This window comes from Aureobasidium namibiae, assembly GCF_000721765.1.
Source record: "Aureobasidium namibiae CBS 147.97 unplaced genomic scaffold scaffold_2, whole genome shotgun sequence".
In the NCBI taxonomy this organism is placed as follows: Eukaryota; Fungi; Ascomycota; class Dothideomycetes; order Dothideales; family Saccotheciaceae; genus Aureobasidium; species Aureobasidium namibiae.
The window spans coordinates 1,441,026-1,458,533 of record NW_013581207.1 but is presented as its reverse complement, the minus strand read 5'-3'; the positions used below and the strand labels follow the sequence as shown (position 1 = coordinate 1,458,533).

Here is a 17,508-nt window from a genome sequence, read left to right as displayed (position 1 = left end):
CTCGATAGAGTTATTGCTCCAAGGAGTGGGGATGAGAGAAACTTGGATATGCAAAAGGTCAAAGTTGCGCGCTTGACGCATGGGCCTGGCCCTACTCCATGATGCGACCTTTTTTTGAACGGTGGGGGTCTCTTTCGCTCTCTTCCTTGCAAACACATTTTCCACTGGAAAACACTCCTTCTAGATATATAACGACTTGTCCCTCCCTCTACACGCCCATCTATCAAACTCTTCACCGGACACACTCAGCGAGGACATGAAAGATCCATCTTTACGGGCCCCCCAGGATTATTCACAGCATTCTCAGACAGGATGCTCGCCAGCAGCCAGGGCAAGGCAGCCACCATGAGAACCGCTCCGAGTACAGAACATATTCGAAAGTCGAGTACAGGGACTGCCGTGTCAACCTGGTCTCGTAACGCCCGTTATACCTTACGAATGCCGCTTATTGGTCGCCAAATCCACGTATCATCGCGTCGAGCCTGTCTACACATAGAGTCGGTTCTTTACGTTCCCTCGACGTTGTATCGCACCTTTTACGAATTCGAGCGGGAGGTCTGCAGCGCGATCTTCGGAGCTTTGTATGAGCAGGGTGAAAAGACTGGCTTCGCCATGTCGGCTGAGATGGAACTTCTCTACCACGTCCAGGATGGCCAGTCGGGTTATTTGTCGCCCAAGCGCGAGAGATTCATTCTAGACGAGGATAACTGGGAAGAGTGTTTGGAACGCGTCCTGTCGGGCGAGGCCAAGAAGGCGGAGCTACGAGCAACCTGGCACAGGTCAAAGAGGTCGGGGCAGGTGTCCAAGTCCATGTCAACTACACAGACGCCTTCAAACTTCCCGGCACGCAAGGAGATGGAGCATATGTCAGCGGGCGCACGCAGCCCAACTAGGTCCAACAGCAACAGCACCTGCCCAAGATGCTCAGAGACCATGTCGACCAGAAGGAGCTCGGGAAGTGAACGCGATAACAGTCCAGTCAGTAGAACAGATAGCGGACTGGGCCAGATGGTAGAGGCGGCGAAATGATGTGTAGTCAAGAGTTGGTCGCTGGTGTGTGAGAGGAGTGCCAAACATGCAATCCTGATTGACCGTTTATTGGTGCGGTCCGACTCTCCAGTCCTGTGATGACGCCGGAGTGCAACAGATGGGAACAGCAAGAAGTTCTTTAGTCCGAATATTCATCCTCTTCTTTCGCCCTTCTTGACTCTTCTGCTTGGCGATCTTGGATCTGACGGGCCTTCTCCTCCTGCTTCTTCCAGTGACTTCCTTCTTCATAATCTTTGCTGATGCCGAAAGCGCGTCTGAGTTTCTCGCTTTCTTCGATCTTTGCTTTGGCCAGCTCATGGACCTGGTGTGATTTAAGACCTCTTGCATTGGTGCTGGTGTTCTTGCCTGCTTGTTCGGCTTGGAGCTTCTTGCGTAAGGCGGTGCATTGATCCTCGATTTCGTCTTCGTCGACTCTAGTCGTGTATTAGCTTTAAGAAGTCGGAAGGAGGATTTCATGTATGGACGTACTCTTCCTCCTCGAGCTTGTCGCGCAGCTCAAAAACCTTGACTTCAATCTCGCGCTTGCGGTCATGTTCGAGAATGTCCTTGTCGGGTTGGCGCTGGCGGTGTTGGAGAAGATCGCGATCCTTGGTATAGGGGGCGGCGGCGTCGCGCGGCTTGAGATGGGAGAGGTTGCGCTGGACATAGCCAGAGGTGCCACTGCCGCGTGGAGTAGAGAGACCGACGTTGGAAGACATTATGGGTGAGATGTTCCGGTGTGATGGTTTGCGTAAGGAGAAGACGAGCAGACGGGAGTTTGGAAGGTAGAAGATCAAAAGAGTGAAGTCATCAAAGGCGGGGGTTTGTTCGAAAAGTCGCGCCAGCATTTTCATGTGATTCACCTTTCTTTCTGCTCATCCCGTAACTGCCTCTCGGCTCCTTCTCCAAATCTTTCAATCAGTCTCGCGCCTTCCTTCTGATAGTATACGCTACACAGACATGGTTACAGAAGAACATGGCGAGCCCTCGCAGCCTCTGACAGAGCTTCCTTTTGCGCCGCTCACAAAGTCTCATATTATTCATTGCTCATATCACAACTGGTACCCCAAGTACGACCTCAGTCCACCCCTGGTCTATACAATAGCATACTGATCAAAGTCTGTTAGGTACCGTGCACTGTCGCCCAAGGCTCGTCTCATCCCTCTGACCCGCCCCTTCCTCGACTACCTTCGCGCAGACGGCATTGTGATCCCTCCGGACGAGGACGACCCGAGACGTGACTGGTCAGACAGCGACTCTGGCATTTTCTCGGCTTCTGACACCGCTGGAGAAGAGGATGACGATGAAGAGGAGGACCCTTCTGCCGAGTGGCGCAACATACACCGCGCCATCAAGAACACCATTGCCGAACTTGGTGGTAAGGTCGTCCCCAAGCTGAACTGGTCCGCTCCCAAGGATGCTACCTGGATCGCTGCTACCAACAGTATGGAGTGCAGGCTTCCTAGCGACATCTACTTGCTCCTTAAGAGCTCCGACTTTGTTACCCACGATCTAGAACATGCCTTTGACGACTGTCTACAAGACGATCCATCTTCCAAAGACATGCCTCAAACCACAAACGACATCCCCTACCACCTGGTCCTGCGTAAATTCTTCCAGATGAACCCTTCTGTCGAGTTCAGGTGTTTTGTCAGGAATCGCAAACTCATCGCTCTGTGCCAACGAGATCTCAACCATTTCGATTTCCTCTTCCGCATGCAAGACAAGCTACGCCATGTCATTCACAACTTCTTCGATGATAGACTCAAGCACACTTTCCCAGACGCTGATTTTGTCTTTGATGTATACGTCCCTCCGCCACATGATCGCGTTTGGTTGATCGATGTCAATCCTTGGGCAGTCAGGACAGATCCCTTGTTGTTCAGCTGGCTGGAGCTCTTGACACTACCCGAACCACCAGAGGAAAAGGTCATCCGTATTCCAATCAGGCCTGCTGGTGCTGGTGTAGAGGCTCAGGAGGACTCCGAGTCTCAAGGTATCAATACAAAAGAAGGTGAAGTCACGGAAGGAAGGACGGACATGGAGGACAGTGACGAAGAGGAGGCTGATGAGGAGATCTGGGTGCCAGAGTTCCGCCTGATCAGAAAGGACGACCCTGAAGCCTACAGCTTCAACACACCACAGTACAGCGCCCACAAACTACCACGAGATGTTGTCGACGCAAGTCAAGGCGGTGCTGGTGCATTGAGAGAATTCGCAGACAACTGGAAAGAAATGTTGGCGAAACAGCAACAGGAAGATGCCGAGTATGAGAGCAGCGAGGGAGATTGAACCACGAAGAGTGTCATCTAGAAGGAATATAACACCCGCTCAGCATACATATCGATGCCCCGAGTCCTGCTCGCATCTAAACCTAAAACAACTCTCCGGACTTTAGATGTTTCGAGAGACCCACATGGCGGCATAGCCAAGCTTTAAACATGCTCATATTTGAGCAAGATCCGTCCTTGGCAGGCGAGACACCCGCATCTTCAACCATTCGTGCCCTCATCGGTACACTTTTGACACGATCGCCTTCGGACTTCGCTTCATGGCTCGGCTCTGGGAGCACATGGGTCGCATGTTTCTTTTCTAAACACCACGCGTCCAACTCATCCACTTGGAAAGCATTGCGTCCATCTTTCGACACACTGATACACGTTACCACACATGCTTGCATACAATCGAACGCTCTTTCTGGTCTGCTAACCTGCTACATCACTCCTGTCTCCTCCATCGCACCTTTTCGCTAGACATTGGTCTGGCTTTCCCTACACACAATGCTTGAGACACGGCATATCCAAGAGCTTGATTCCGACTCTACGATCAAACATTACTGGGGATATGCAGATCGGATTCTTCCCTGCACCAAAGATGCTGGCACTTGTGCATATTTGGACTCTGTCTATCATGCCCATCAAATATCGATGCTTTACACCTTCATTCTCTGGGCAGTCTTGGGAGGTGCCCTTATGTTCATGCTCTCATTACGCTATGGCAAGAGCGTAGCTCGTTCATCTGACATCAAGACGCCACTTCGGCGTGGGTTGGATTCTCTCGGATCTATAGGAAGGCGCTGGATGCTTCCCGAGGCTCCAGGAAGAGGATTTCTTGGACGAGTCACTCTGCTACAAGTCACAGTGCTATCTGCGCTTCTTGGCTACTTGTTAATATTCTCGTAGGTCAATTGCAGTAATGGTCGTCCGCGTCCAAGCTGACCCAAGAACAGTCTCGTCGGTGTAACTTACAAGACCTGGATCACACCTACCAAAAATCATCCTGAACTGAAGACAATCAGAACAGGCTTTGGAGGTTGGGGTGATCGTGTTGGAGCTCTAGCTTATGCCTTGACACCGCTCACGATCGCTCTTTGTTCTCGCGAGAGCGTCTTGTCGCTCATCACCGGCATCCCATACCAACATTTCAACTTTCTGCATCGCTGGATTGGTCGAGTCATCTTCATCCAATCTTTCCTGCATACTCTGGTCTGGACGCTTGTTGAAGGAAGGTTCTATCAGCCACAACCCGAGACTTACACCGCTTTCATCAAGCAAAAGTACATTGTCTGGGGGATTGTTGCTCAAATCATGATTACGTTTTTGTACATTTTTAGCACCAGCTGGGCTATTCGATGGACCGGATACGAGTTCTTCAAGAAGACTCATGCTTTGATTGGTATACTTTACCTTGGAGCGTGTTGGGGACATTGGGACAAACTGGCATGTTGGATGATTGCTTCTCTCATCATCGTGCTTGGCGATTTCGGCATCAGGTTTCTCCGGACTGCACTACTCCACGTCGGATACCGAAAGGGTAAGCCTGGTCTTGGTTTCCACAGTGCAAATGCCAACGTTCAGCATTATGGTGACGACGAAGATTCTGTCGTGCGCATCGACTTTGATTTCAAGCACTCCGCATGGAAGCCTGGTCAACACTTCTACCTCTGTTTCCCTGCCCTGAACATCTGGCAGTCTCATCCATTCACTCCATCATCTCTTCCTGATGGCCGTAGCGATATTCAGCACCATACTTACTTGATCCGCGAACGCTCCGGTATCACCGCCAAACTTGCTCAAATTGCCAAAGCCACTGGTGGAGATTCTTGCACCACTTCTGTTATACTCACCGGACCCTATGGAGGCACATCAACTGAAGAAGCCGCATCATCTAATCTTTTGACCGTAGCAGGCGGCACTGGTGTCACTTCCGTGCTCCCAACCCTCCAGGACACTTTTACTGTCACTCAGACAGGTACTCGTGCTGTCGATTTCGTTTGGGTCATTCGCAAGATTCAAGACCTCGCTTGGATTACACCTGAACTGACAGAGCTCAAATCTTGGATGTCTGCTGGCAAAGCAAATGGTCTTCGCGTACACATCTTTGTCACCCGCGAAACAGCACTGCCGGAAACATCGATCTCCACCACATCTTCAGGTTCAGAAAAGGGCAAAGGTTGCTGTAGCAAGAGAGCCAAGAGTGAAAAGAACGGTGTGGTGATCTCTTCCTCGGACGATTTGACAACACCACAAAATAACTTCTCCATCACGTATCTTGGCGGAGCTCATCCCTCGATCAAGGACATCGTTGCTGAGTTTGCCGAAAGAGCGGCTATCTGTGGCGGAAGGAGTCAAGTCATTGGTGCTGGACCGATGGAGATTGGAACTGCCTTGCGCTCTGCCGTTGCAAGAGAAAACCATGCTAGTAGAGTTTGGCAAGGTGACGAAAGCGGCATCATGGCCCTTGAATGGGATTGTCGGTCGTGAAGGCGGACAGTCAAGACTCTGACGAATTATCACCGACAATAGACATCAAAGGACAGAGGGCATATGCATTATAAGTCCCATCCTCTTCTCCCTGCGGTCAGAAGTGAAGTCTTCACCATAGAAATGCATAAAGATCTGCGAAACTGAGATGCATCCAAGGAGAGTCGAGACCATATCACTTCTCCATGGACACCAACACGTTCCTTGAATATACTATGCATCTCCACCCGGGTGGGTACAGCACAGGCAGGTAAGTCGCAGAGACCAGACTTGTCTTTCATCTTTGAAACATAAACAAGGTATGCTATTAGATTGTGCAGATTGTGCTCTCATCTCAGGGTCACGCCCCCATCATCAACATCAGTCGAAAAAACAGCAACATAGCACAATGCCAACTCTTGGATACTATTGAAGACTATTGTGACAATAGTTTGCAAACACTTTGACTACAGCAGGTAGTTTTGTAAGCAATTAGTACTTGTGCCGCGAGATATGATCATGTCGACCATTTACACATCTCTTGAAACTCAACACACACTTATCCTGCTCCAGAGTACTGGACACTTCCACAGATAATACACCTCTCTCGAACAAACAACCCGCAACATGCTGGAACAACTGCTTACCCCACCGTGCCAGATATATCAGAGCAGATATTAGCACCACGCTCTAACCGACTGAGCGTAACCGACCTTTTTCTTCTGCTCTGTCTTTCTTCTACAGCACTTTGCCTAACCTCTGATTTCCACAGTTGCTTGTCGAGGGACTTGTACGCAGATCTTGAAATTGCTCACATCAAACCAGGTCGGTTAGCTCAGTTGGTTAGAGCGTGGTGCTAATATCTGCTCTGATATATCTGGCACGCCAAGGTCGCGGGTTCGACCCCCGTACTGACCATTGATACTCTCCTTTTGCTCATGAGTCATCATTGGGAGACAGTAGGTGTGTTGTGGTGGACAAAGAGAAAAATTTTGCAGACTGATATCGAGTTGCCTTTTTGGGATTGGTGGATCGTGTGGGTGAGGACGCTAGCTTGATCGGGATGAGACTTGGCAGACAAGGCTGAGCTTCTATCGACCTCGTGGCTTGCAGAAACGGGATATTTTTCACAGAGCTTCACAGCCGAATGCCTCAGATGACGATGAGAGCAGTGTGCTATGTCGTCCGCAAATGTGTTGCCGATTTATTTGTTCGATATGCACAAGCCAGGGGCATTCGAGAACAGTACTAGGACTGCTTGGATGCATTGTGAGAAGTGAACAAGTTGTGAACCCAAGTGTGCTCTACATCGGCTTCCATCTTCCTCTGCTAGCATTTCCTACCCTCCTTGTTTGAGTGATGTCCTTGCTGCAGAAGGGCACTAGAGACCTATTGCCATTATTCACCTGCGCAGAAACAACTATACAGAGACTTGAGCATGTCCAAACTACTCACTTACATCCAGTTGAAGATTGAATCTTTTGAGTTTTCATGTTTCGAGCCTTTATGCTATGCTAGGCCTTTCATACATTCGTCCAATCACCCAATGTCCTCGCTCCTTACAGACCAAGCTTCTCGAGGTACTTGGTAGCGAGCTCAACAGCCTGATCAGCATTCTCAGGCTGAGTACCCTGTCCAAGCGAAGTAGCACCCTTGCCACCAGCCTTTCCACCGAGCACACCAGCAACTTCAGTAGCCCAAGCAGGAGCATCGGCACCTTTCTCCTTTGCCTCTGCGGAGACGTGGCAGCCGTGGACGACCTTGCCGTCCTTTTCGTCGGCGGCAATGATGTAGATGGTCTTGTCCTTTTGCTTGGTGCTGATGGTCTTGATGGCCTCGCTGATGGCCTTTTGGTTGGCGGAGATGGGCACGCGGACGACCAGGCGCTTCGAGTCGGGGTTGTCGGTGAAGTGCTTGGCGATTGTGTCGGTGACGGTCTTGTTCTCGGCCTTGAGGAATGCCTTTTGCTGGTCGAGGTTTGCCTGTAGAGAAGGGTAAATCAGTCAAGAATCAAACATTGTTAATCGAGGAATCTCACCTTGGAAACCTTGGCGAAGCGCTCCTTGAGCTGAGTCTTGGTGACAGCAGAGATGGTGAGCTGGTTGAGCTGGACCTGCAGCGCCTTGGCCTTTTGTTCCTTCTGAGGGCTGTACTCCATCTTCTCGAGCAGAGCAAGATCGTCCGAGAACTCCTGGGCAACTCTCTGCACTTCGTGGGCGGCTTGTCCGGTGACAGCGATGATACGGCGAATACCCTTTGCGATACCACCCTCCTCAAGCACAATCAACTCCTTGATCTCACCAGTCTTGTCAACGTGGGTACCACCGCAGAACTCGACACTGACGTTCTCCCACTGGGGGTTGTGAACGTCCTCGAGAAGTTGCTCAACGGGCACACCAACACTGACGACACGGACGGGGTCAGGGTAAGTCTCGCCGAAGACGGCACGGACACCCTTGATGTTTCTGGCAGTGGCGAGAGGCACTTCCTGCGAGTAAACAGGGCTGTTCTGACGAATGTATGATGTGCTCTTGGTCTCAACTTCCTGAAGCTCCTTGTCTGACAAAGCAGCCTTGTGGCTGAAATCGAAACGAAGCTTCTCAGCAGCGACAAGCGAACCCTTCTGGTTGATGTCATCGCCGAGGACTGCGCGGAGAGCAAAGTTGAGAATGTGGGTACCAGTGTGGTTGTTGCGGATAGGGTGTCTGCGGAGCTCGTCGTACTCACAGATGACGGAGTCGCCAGTCTTGAAAGTACCGTAGGTCATGTAACCAGTGTGAAGAACGTAGCCAGCGTAGCTCTGGACATTCTGAACGTCCAACTCGGCCTCGCCGTCAATCAAAATCTTGCCAGTGTCGTTCTCCTGACCACCCTGCTCGGCGTAGAAGTTGGTCTTGTCAAGGATGACACCAAACTGCTCACCCTCGGGCACCTCGGAAGTGCTTGACAGGAAATTCTTGTTGAAGTAGATAGCCTTGACGGTAGCGTTGATGTTGCCACGACCGAACTTGGGTTCATCATCGGTCTTGCTGACCTCAGCCATGGTGTCGAGCTTGCCCAAGTCGTGTACGTCAAGCTTGACCAAGTCGGCGCCAGCCTTCTTCTCGCCCTTACTGGCCTCCTTAGCCTTGGCCTGAGCAGCATTGACCTCCTCCTCGTTGATGGTAAGGCCGCGCTCCTCTGCCATGAGCTGAGTAAGATCGACAGGGAAACCGTAGGTGTCATACAAACGCCAGACATCTGAACCAGAAAGCGACTTGGTGTTGTTATCCTTGCACTGCTGAGCGTACTTCTCGAACATGGCCTCACCACGGTCGAGGGTCTTGGCGAACGAGAGTTCTTCCTCGTTCAGGATCTCCTTGACATCCTGCTCCTTGCCCTTGATTTCAGGGAACATGTCACCCATCTGAGCGACCAGAGTGGGGACAATCTTTGAGAAGAAGTCACCAATATCTGTGTTCAAGTACTTGCGAGCATAGCGGGCACCTCTGCGCAAGACTCTGCGAACGACGTAACCACGTCCCATGTTGTTGGGGATACCGCCGTCAGTGATGGCGAAGGTGAGAAGTCTCACGTGGTCAGCAACGACACGGTAGGCAGTGTCGACACCGTCAGCATCCTCGCTGCCAAACTTGCCCTCGTACTTGCGGACACCAGTGATTTCCTGGATACGGTCGAAGAGAGGAGTGAAAACATCGGTATCGTAGTTGGATGGCTTGTCTTGCAGGATACTCACCAAACGCTCAAAGCCCATGCCAGTGTCGACGTGCTTGTTAGGCAGGGATCGCAGTGACTTGTCGGATTCACGGTTGTATTGGATGAAGACGTTGTTCCAGATCTCCAGAACGTTGGGGTCGTCCATGTTGACGAGGTGTGCGGCATTGCGGCCTCCAATTCTGTCGTAGTGAATTTCACTGCAAGGACCGCAAGGACCCTGGTCACCCATCTCCCAGAAGTTGTCCTTCATGTTACCGGGAAGGATGTGGTCCTCGGGAACACCGACTGACTTCCAAAGCTCCTTAGCCTCGAGATCGGGCTCCAGACCACCAGCCTTGTCACCCTCGAAGTAGGTGACGTACATTCTGGCGGGATCAAGACCGAACTCGTTGGTGAGAAGTTCCCATGACCAAGCAATAGCTTCCTTCTTGAAGTAGTCGCCGAAACTCCAGTTACCCAACATCTCGAAGAATGTCTTCATTGATACATTAGTTTGTTCGTTGATCTGATGATTTGAATATTGTGACTCACGTGGTGGTAGCTGTCCTTACCGACATCATCGAGATCCTAGAACGAGTTAGATGAGTACACGGTGAATGAGAACATATATCGTTACATTGTGCTTTCCACCGGCGCGGATACACTGTATAGAGAGTTAGCATGTTGCCTTTGGTATGAGTCAAAGTCTTGGCTTGCCTTTTGAGAATTTGTGGCACGCTTGAGCGAGGCAAAATCAGACGAGGGGTCTACAGTTCCAAGGAAGATGGACTTGTACTGGTTCATGCCAGCATTGGCGAAAAGAAGAGTCGGGTCCGAGTGAGGGACGACCGAGGAAGAGGGCACTATAGCGGCATCAGCTGCGAGTTGCGGCGAAACAGAGACCCCCGAGGGGACGGCATACCAAAGGTGTGGCCCCTCTTCTTGACGAAATAGTCAATAAAAGTGCTTCTGACCTTGACAGCATTCCATTGCTGGTCTTTGGATTGGGAAGCCATGTTGAAAGCGCGTGTTGTGGTAAAGGAAAGGTATGGGGAGTGCGAGAATGTTCTCGTCGACAGCTGAGGTGGAATTTGAACTTGAGTCAACCCACGTCGGCAACAGTTGAACAAGCTCGTGATCATACACGCTTTTGAAGACGACAAGTTGCGCGCGCACCCTGAGACGACTGGAAACGGCTTGTCTTCACTTGGTCGACTGTACAGCAGCTCTAGACAAACTGTTCGAGTGGTCGGCGGTGATGCGGGATGAAGACAACCAGCGCGGAGGTCGTGGACCGACAGCCAGCACAAGCTTCAGCAACAGCAACAGCGACAGCAACGAGTCCGCTCAGGGGGCTCAAGCGCACAGCAGACGACTCGTTCGATGATGATCACCGGTTTGCGAAGCGCTTCAATTTGCTCAATCTAGGTATGGCTCCTTCCAAATTCCTTGCTCTGCACCCTTCACTGCTCCTTCCCCTCCAACGCGCTCGATTGTGCCCCTCCTTCCCTCACTCGACAGCGCTCTTTCTTCTTCCTCCATTCCACTTTTGAGCTTACGCCCCGCTAACTCGGACCTCCTCGCACAGCAAACAACAATGACAAACTCTACATACCCGTCTCAGCCAGACCCCAACTCCAAACCGCCGTGACCGCATCCCCTCCCACCGAAGAGCATATGCAACTAGACGACACCAAACACCGCGTCTACATCCACAATCTCGACGACGAACTCGCCGACATCGAGTCCGACGAAGAAAAACTCGTCTTCCTCCCAGACATTGAAAAGAAGCTCAACGCAATACCCAGACACATTCTCGTCGGAGAGAAAAAGGACTCCCACCAAGAGCTTGTTCTCTACACTCTACCCCCGTCGTTGTCTGTGCCTCTGGAGCAGGATAATGTACGCAAAGCCATACTAGAAGCTCGTGAACGTGCAAAGGACAGGGCTGCATTAGCTTCCAGCGCCGCTGATGGCACGCCGCCAGAGGACCAGATAGAAACTGCCCATGGCTACGACTCTCCAGATTACGGCTTGGACGAAGACACAAACGACATGGAACAAGATGACGACGCGATGGATCTATCATGATTGCAAAATATAGTATTATATTCTTCGGGTCTCTTGCCAGTCCAGCCAGCACTTGCTACCTAAGGGGTTGTCTATATACGTTATGATGGCCATATTCTCCTCCTGACCTCCTCCATTTTTGAAACGAACAAGGAAAAAAAAACATTATCTAATATCTGGGTATCCTTCATAAAATCTTCAATGGCCTGTACGGCCCCAATGTCTTGGGAGCCAGCGTCTGCTGGGTGTGGGTGAGGGTTCCTCTTCCTCTTCTTCCTCCTCGATCCGTATCGTTTGCGATGCCTCGTCGCCTCCCAGCATCAAGCTTTCGGGTAGGGCGGTGCGTTTCGCCTTTTGATAGGCGTAGCTCGTGAGGGTCGTCCATTGTGTAATGTACACAGGCGGCGCTGCTGCCACCTGCAGAGTCGTCCATTGCGTCGTGGTTGTGTCTGCCGGAGCGGTGACTGCGCGGTCTATGCTCGTGGTGATCGTAGTCCACTGAGTAGTTGTCGCATCGGCAGACACTGCCTGCACGATGGTCGTGAGGACAGTGGTCTCGGCATATGACGGCGCTGTCGGTGTGGTTTCGACGTTTGCGGCAGGTGTTGTCTCGCTGTTCTGTGCGGCTGATGGTTGCTCGGTGGGTTTCGAGTTGACCAACGGGCTGACTGACACCACTTGACGAAGAGTCGTAGTGATTGTGGACCACTCAGTGTGGGTTGCATCCGCAGCCACGGCGAGAACTAAAGTCGTCAACACATTCGTGAACGAGGGCAGTGTCTGTGGAGAGCTGGTCGCAGCCAACGTCTCTGCAGTCGATGCAGGAGCCGGCGATGTGTCCGCACTTGAAGCCTTTGTACTCGACTTTGCGGCAGCAGATGAGGCTTTAGCTGCTGATGAACCGGAAGCACTCGATGAGCGTTGAGTAGCCGAACTAGCAGCACTCGATGAACTTGGAGCAGACGAGGAACTACTAGCAGGAGACGACGAGGTCTGGGCGGTGGACGAGACATCACTCGACGAGTTCGCAGAACCCGAAGAGCTTGCAGTGGACGACGAGGAAGCGGCGGATGACGACGTCGTAGCGGCGGTCGAGGCCTGGTCAGTCGATGAGCTCTCGGCGCTTGACGAGGTCTCAGGGATCGACGAGGTTTCGGCGGTCGAGGACGAGGGTTCGGCCGAAGAGGTCTGCGTTGACGATGCCTCTGCAGTCGAAACGACGACTGCAGACGACACGGTCGAGGTAGTCTCAGCAGGCACCGTCTCCGTCGATATGGTGCTAGCACTACTAACGAATGTCTCAGTAGGTGTTGGGTTATAATTATTATTTGTGCAGAATGCGGGCAGTGCAACCTTTCCAGAAGATTTTGCAGTCTGCTCGAAGACTTTCAGAGAGTTGATGGACCAATAGGCATTGTTGAATGCTTGGGGGTTGTTGGCGACGTAGTCGGTGCAGGAGCCGCTCAGAGCAGAACATGTAGAGTCGCTGCTCCAAACGCTACCGGCCCAGTCGCCGCAAAAGGTCACATCGAAAACAATCTGGTTGTCCGAGAAAAACTCGGGGATATCACAGCAGCCTGTGAATTGAGAGAGTGGCGTTCCCCAAGTGTAGTCGGGTTGGGGGTTGGAGCTTAGGACGTTCGAGGGGATGGCACCACGCTGGAAGAACCAAATGCTGATCGCTTCGTCGGTCCATTCCATGGCGTAGACACCACCTCCCACGTTGTTGAAGCCGTCACCGTAGGTGTTGTACTGATTAGTGGAAATCTGACATCCTAGGTTGTTGGTTTGGTCCGCTGCATTGACGTAACAGTCATCCGAGTACAGATTGCCAGTGAAGTTGCCATTGTCGTAGATGGAACAGCCGTCTGCCGTGTGCAATGTCATGGCGTTGTGGTTCTGTGTGTTCACACCCTCAATGATATCAATCTCACCACCATTGGGCCAGCTAGGTCCAACCATCCAGTATGCAGGCCATGCGCCACAGGCGTTGCCAGGCATATGGTCGAGGTCGAGGATGACGAGACTACCGGAGTTATAGGCGGCCTTGCTTGTCAAGCGAATACTGGGACGACCATTGGGTTGGACATTTGTATGGTCGACTCCAATGTAGACCTTGCCGTTCGCGTTGCCAATCAGACCGGAGTTCCATGCTGAGCCTTGGTCAATGTACTGAACGAATCCGTGAGTCGGGTCCGGTTCTGTAAAGAAGTCGAACATGTCGAAGAATGCTGCAGAGTTGTAGTCATCTTGGAGAACATAGCCAGCTATGCTCAAGTTGACGAAGGAAATGAGAGTAAACAAAAAACGAATGAGTGGCATGTTTGTGAATGAGTGCATGGGGTGCAATAGTAAAAGAATGATTGCGCACGAAGAAAGAAAGACATGGACACGGAAATGCGCGAGTGCATATATAGCAGCTGAATACTTACGAGAAGACGCCGCCTCATCGGTGGCATAGTCAGATAGGCTGGCCCCTTTGGGAGGGTTGTAAGAATGTTTATTGCGACCGTTCAAACGGCTTCAACGCAGACCGGGCGTGGCCCTGATAAATGCCATGGTGGTGACCTACTTGGCGATCAGGTCAAGAGGCACACACCGTAACTCTCAAACGGTTTTAGCATGTGTGTTCGTCGTCCTCTACGGTCGTGGACATGTTGTAGGCTTGTATCTGTAATCATGTAGAAAGTGTCTCCGAGCTACCTGAGAGCGGCTCTAGTAAAGCTCGAGTCAAACCGGCAGCATGCATATCGCGTTATTAGTGCCGTGGATACTCAGAGATTAGACGATTGAGGTAGTCGTCGCATGCTTGTCGCCGAGTGCTAGAGAAATATGTGAAGGGTTGTCGTTGAGCTGAGCAGTTCGAACAATCCCCACCACCCTTGGCAGGCACAATTTCCGTATGCGGCCAATCGACCAAGTTCATGTCTCAACCAGGGGGCGAATTCACCTCCTGCCTCGTATACCATGTCTGCACGGCATCGCTGGAAATAGTTGTTTCCAAGATTCCACAAGGGTGACAAGACGATCAACGTGACTTGTCACCGAGTATTGCCTTGGTGACATTGCAGTTATAGCACGTCATGGGCTCCCTCGTCTATCTTCCTCTATCAGACTTTATCACATCTTTACGGACAACGTGGGATTTGACTCGGCACAATCGATTCGCAAAGGCTATCTAGAAATATGGATCGCCGGCACTGTACACGCATATGTGTGTGGATCATGAACTGGTAGGGGGTTGCCCTCCCGACATGGGCTGTGCGCTCCGAGAGCAAAAAAAAAGCCGTTTGGTGATTGCTCGCCGCGAGTCGAAACGGTCTCATGGGAAGTGGTCTCCATGTCAGCCAGCCAGTTGCTGCGCTAACGGACATTCAAGGAAGCGAACGACGACGGGTTTCCCGGGGACTGCTCTTCTTGCACTGCCTGGATGTCTCACATGCTTGAGCCTCTCGAGGGTCTGGGGTCGAGGTTGGCTGTGCGACTATCTGTAGGGTTCTGATAGTTCTGATATACTGATATGAGCATCGCGTGGCTCTCCAGAATGGCGCATGTCTCGTCGTCATCAATCGATCATCCTGATTATTTTGTCACGTCTCCCTGACCGACCAAGTTCTTGTCGTCTTGTCCTTGAGCTGCGGCCTTCTTGGCTTCTTCTTGAGCGAAGAGGTCTTGCCAGTACGACTCTTTGTAGCCATCCATCAATCGTGTGAACTGCGGCCCGCTCTTGACCCAGCCCTTGACACCACCTTCGAGTACCATTGATTGCATCTGCTCGTCTCCGGCTTGCTCAATAAACTCCTTGAACCTGTGCAAATCAGTACATATGATCATGTCGAACCGCAAAGATGTCTCTTACCACGCAGCACAGCGAGGAGCTCTGCCGTTTGATGAGCCACCTATTACAAAGTCAGCCGATGGGAAGCTGAATACTCCGAGGTGTTCAGCTTACAAGTGAATACGACCCATTCAATATCAGCTTTGTACGCCAACTCGTATCTGCCGAGGAGCGTTAGCAAAGCTCCGAACAAACGATGAGCTGGACCTACAGCATTCCTCTATTCCACCAGAAGCCCTGAGCAGGTATATTCAAACTACCGCGAAGACATCCGCCCTCAAAGTCCATCCTCCTGAGGTCGATGATGAGTATGGCTGCGACGCCTCTCAACGAGAGCATCTGCATTACACGATTTCGAGGCATGATGGCTGCTTCTGCCTTGGGTTCCGGGAACTCTGCATGCCATGGTCTGGGAGTCTGTTCGGTAGTCATTTTGATTTGGTGAATTGTGTTGTCTTTTGTAGAGTAGAAGTTCTTCGTGATCGAAAGGCTTCACTGAAGTTGTTGATGGACGAGGACGCGCATCATGGAGCCGGAGTCCGAAACGACTTGCCGAACTTGAAACCCAGCATTTCGACCTCTTTCAGAAACAATCGTGCGGTTTCAGTGTCACTATACAGACAAGATAGACATAGTAAATAGATGTGTTCATAAAATAAGCCTTCGTTGGGCATGATTAAAAGCGCTTAACTGGGTATTCTGACTTTTCGTAACAAGAAACAAACAGACATGACGCATCTATTGCAATGACTCGACGACCAGAGCACTGGCACCACCACCGCCGTTGCAAATACCGACAGCGCCGATCTTACCCTTTGTCTCTCTGAGAACACCGAGAAGGGTAACAACAATTCTCGCACCGCTTGCGCCCAGGGGGTGACCAAGAGCGACGGCACCACCGTGAAGGTTGACCTTGTCCTCGCTGACTCCGAGAAGCTTCATGTTGGCAAGAGCGACAACACTGAAAGCCTCGTTGACCTCGAAAGCGTCAACATCCTCCTGCTTGATACCAGCGTGCTTGAAAGCCTTGGGCATGGCAAGAGCGGGAGCGGTGGTGAACTTGGCGGGCTCGTGAGCAGCCTCACCCCAACCCAGAATCTTAGCAATGGGCTTCAAACCGAGTTCCTTGAGCTTGGCTTCAGAAACGAGAACGACGGCAGCGGCACCGTCGGAAAGAGGAGAGGCGTTGGCAGCAGTGACCGTGCCATCCTTGGGCTTGAAAGAGGGTCTGAGAGTCTTTGTCTTTGACTCGTTGAAGTTCTTTGGCTCGTCGTCCTTCTCAATGGTGATGTTGGGCTTGCCTCTGCCACCGCTGATCTCGATAGGGGCAATCTCCTCACCGAACCAGCCACTCTCTTGAGCGTGTTGGGCCTTCTTGTAGGATCTGATGCAGTAATCGTCCTGAGCCTCGCGGTTGAAACCGTGCTCGTCGGCGCAAGCCTCGGCGGCGAGACCCATGTGCTGGTCCTCGTAGGCGTCGGTAAGACCGTCCTTGAGGACAGCGTCAACGAGAGACTGGTTGCCGAACTTGGCGCCGGTGCGCATGTTGGGGAGGTAGTGAGGGGCGTTTGACATGGACTCGGTACCACCAGCGACGACGATGTCGGCGCCACCGGTCATGATGGTTTGGGCACCGAGGATGATGGCCTTGGTAGCAGAAGCGCAGACCTTGTTGACGGTGGTGCAGACGACCGAGTTGGGGATACCGGCACCGAGAGCACACTGGCGGGCAGGGTTCTGGCCGAGGCCAGCAGAGAGGACGTTACCGAAGATGACTTCCTCGACGGCGTCGGGCTGGACACCAGCTCTCTGGATGGCATGCTTGATGGCGTGGGCACCGAGCTGGGTGGCGCTGAGGCTGGAGAGGGAGCTATACAAAGAAAGGGTTGGTTAGAATTGTTGAGCAGCTTCGACGGCGGGGCTCTGTACTCACCCCAAGAACTGGCCGACAGGGGTTCTGGCGGCCGAGACAATGTAGACGGGGGTGGAAGGAGCCATGTTGAAAGATGATTGAGAGAGGGACGTGAATAGAAGAAGGAAAGAAGAAGAAGAGACAGGAGGTAAGTGAGATAAAGATAGAAGGAACGATCAAGGAGGGCTCAGGAAATCGTGCCATGTTTAATTTCATGGGAC

The 17,508-nt window shown here is 51.9% G+C and overlaps 9 protein-coding genes across 9 annotated transcripts; 4 read left to right on the top strand and 5 right to left on the bottom strand.

The window, feature by feature from the left end:
- Window positions 1–612: 612 nt before the first annotated feature.
- Window positions 613–1,029, top strand: M436DRAFT_78660 (uncharacterized protein; the record flags this gene model as incomplete). Its single annotated transcript, XM_013575929.1, has 1 exon — window positions 613–1,029. One exon carries the CDS (start codon window positions 613–615, stop codon window positions 1,027–1,029), a length of 417 nt encoding a protein of 138 aa, XP_013431383.1.
- A 139-nt stretch (window positions 1,030–1,168) lies between these two features.
- Window positions 1,169–1,748, bottom strand: M436DRAFT_69859 (pre-mRNA-splicing factor CWC21; the record flags this gene model as incomplete). Its single annotated transcript, XM_013575760.1, has 2 exons — window positions 1,169–1,463; window positions 1,519–1,748. 2 exons carry the CDS (start codon window positions 1,746–1,748, stop codon window positions 1,169–1,171), a joined length of 525 nt encoding a protein of 174 aa, XP_013431214.1.
- A 241-nt stretch (window positions 1,749–1,989) lies between these two features.
- Window positions 1,990–3,321, top strand: M436DRAFT_37749 (cell cycle control protein Cdc123; the record flags this gene model as incomplete). Its single annotated transcript, XM_013575240.1, has 2 exons — window positions 1,990–2,099; window positions 2,157–3,321. 2 exons carry the CDS (start codon window positions 1,990–1,992, stop codon window positions 3,319–3,321), a joined length of 1,275 nt encoding a protein of 424 aa, XP_013430694.1.
- Window positions 3,322–3,809: 488 nt separating this feature from the next.
- On the top strand, window positions 3,810–5,792 carry M436DRAFT_69857 (uncharacterized protein; the record flags this gene model as incomplete). The annotated part of the gene is made up of 2 exons (XM_013575759.1): window positions 3,810–4,207; window positions 4,259–5,792. The coding sequence occupies 2 exons, from the start codon at window positions 3,810–3,812 to the stop codon at window positions 5,790–5,792; spliced, it is 1,932 nt and encodes a 643-aa protein (XP_013431213.1).
- Window positions 5,793–7,330: 1,538 nt separating this feature from the next.
- On the bottom strand, window positions 7,331–10,483 carry M436DRAFT_69856 (alanyl-tRNA synthetase; the record flags this gene model as incomplete). Its single annotated transcript, XM_013575758.1, has 6 exons — window positions 7,331–7,753; window positions 7,810–9,963; window positions 10,020–10,055; window positions 10,105–10,131; window positions 10,185–10,330; window positions 10,390–10,483. 6 exons carry the CDS (start codon window positions 10,481–10,483, stop codon window positions 7,331–7,333), a joined length of 2,880 nt encoding a protein of 959 aa, XP_013431212.1.
- Window positions 10,484–10,732: 249 nt separating this feature from the next.
- M436DRAFT_60722 (uncharacterized protein) lies at window positions 10,733–11,558 on the top strand (the record flags this gene model as incomplete). Its single annotated transcript, XM_013575603.1, has 2 exons — window positions 10,733–10,895; window positions 11,092–11,558. The coding sequence occupies 2 exons, from the start codon at window positions 10,733–10,735 to the stop codon at window positions 11,556–11,558; spliced, it is 630 nt and encodes a 209-aa protein (XP_013431057.1).
- A 1,356-nt stretch (window positions 11,559–12,914) lies between these two features.
- M436DRAFT_12761 (uncharacterized protein) lies at window positions 12,915–13,859 on the bottom strand (the record flags this gene model as incomplete). Its single annotated transcript, XM_013575100.1, has 1 exon — window positions 12,915–13,859. A coding segment is annotated over one exon (945 nt), but the record flags the coding sequence as incomplete, so codon positions are not given.
- A 1,347-nt stretch (window positions 13,860–15,206) lies between these two features.
- M436DRAFT_10771 (uncharacterized protein) lies at window positions 15,207–15,786 on the bottom strand (the record flags this gene model as incomplete). Its single annotated transcript, XM_013575096.1, has 4 exons — window positions 15,207–15,345; window positions 15,397–15,436; window positions 15,490–15,536; window positions 15,587–15,786. Coding segments are annotated over 4 exons (426 nt in total), but the record flags the coding sequence as incomplete, so codon positions are not given.
- A 327-nt stretch (window positions 15,787–16,113) lies between these two features.
- On the bottom strand, window positions 16,114–17,373 carry M436DRAFT_38557 (acetyl-CoA acetyltransferase IB; the record flags this gene model as incomplete). The annotated part of the gene is made up of 2 exons (XM_013575379.1): window positions 16,114–17,245; window positions 17,309–17,373. 2 exons carry the CDS (start codon window positions 17,371–17,373, stop codon window positions 16,114–16,116), a joined length of 1,197 nt encoding a protein of 398 aa, XP_013430833.1.
- Between the last annotated feature and the right edge of the window lie 135 nt (window positions 17,374–17,508).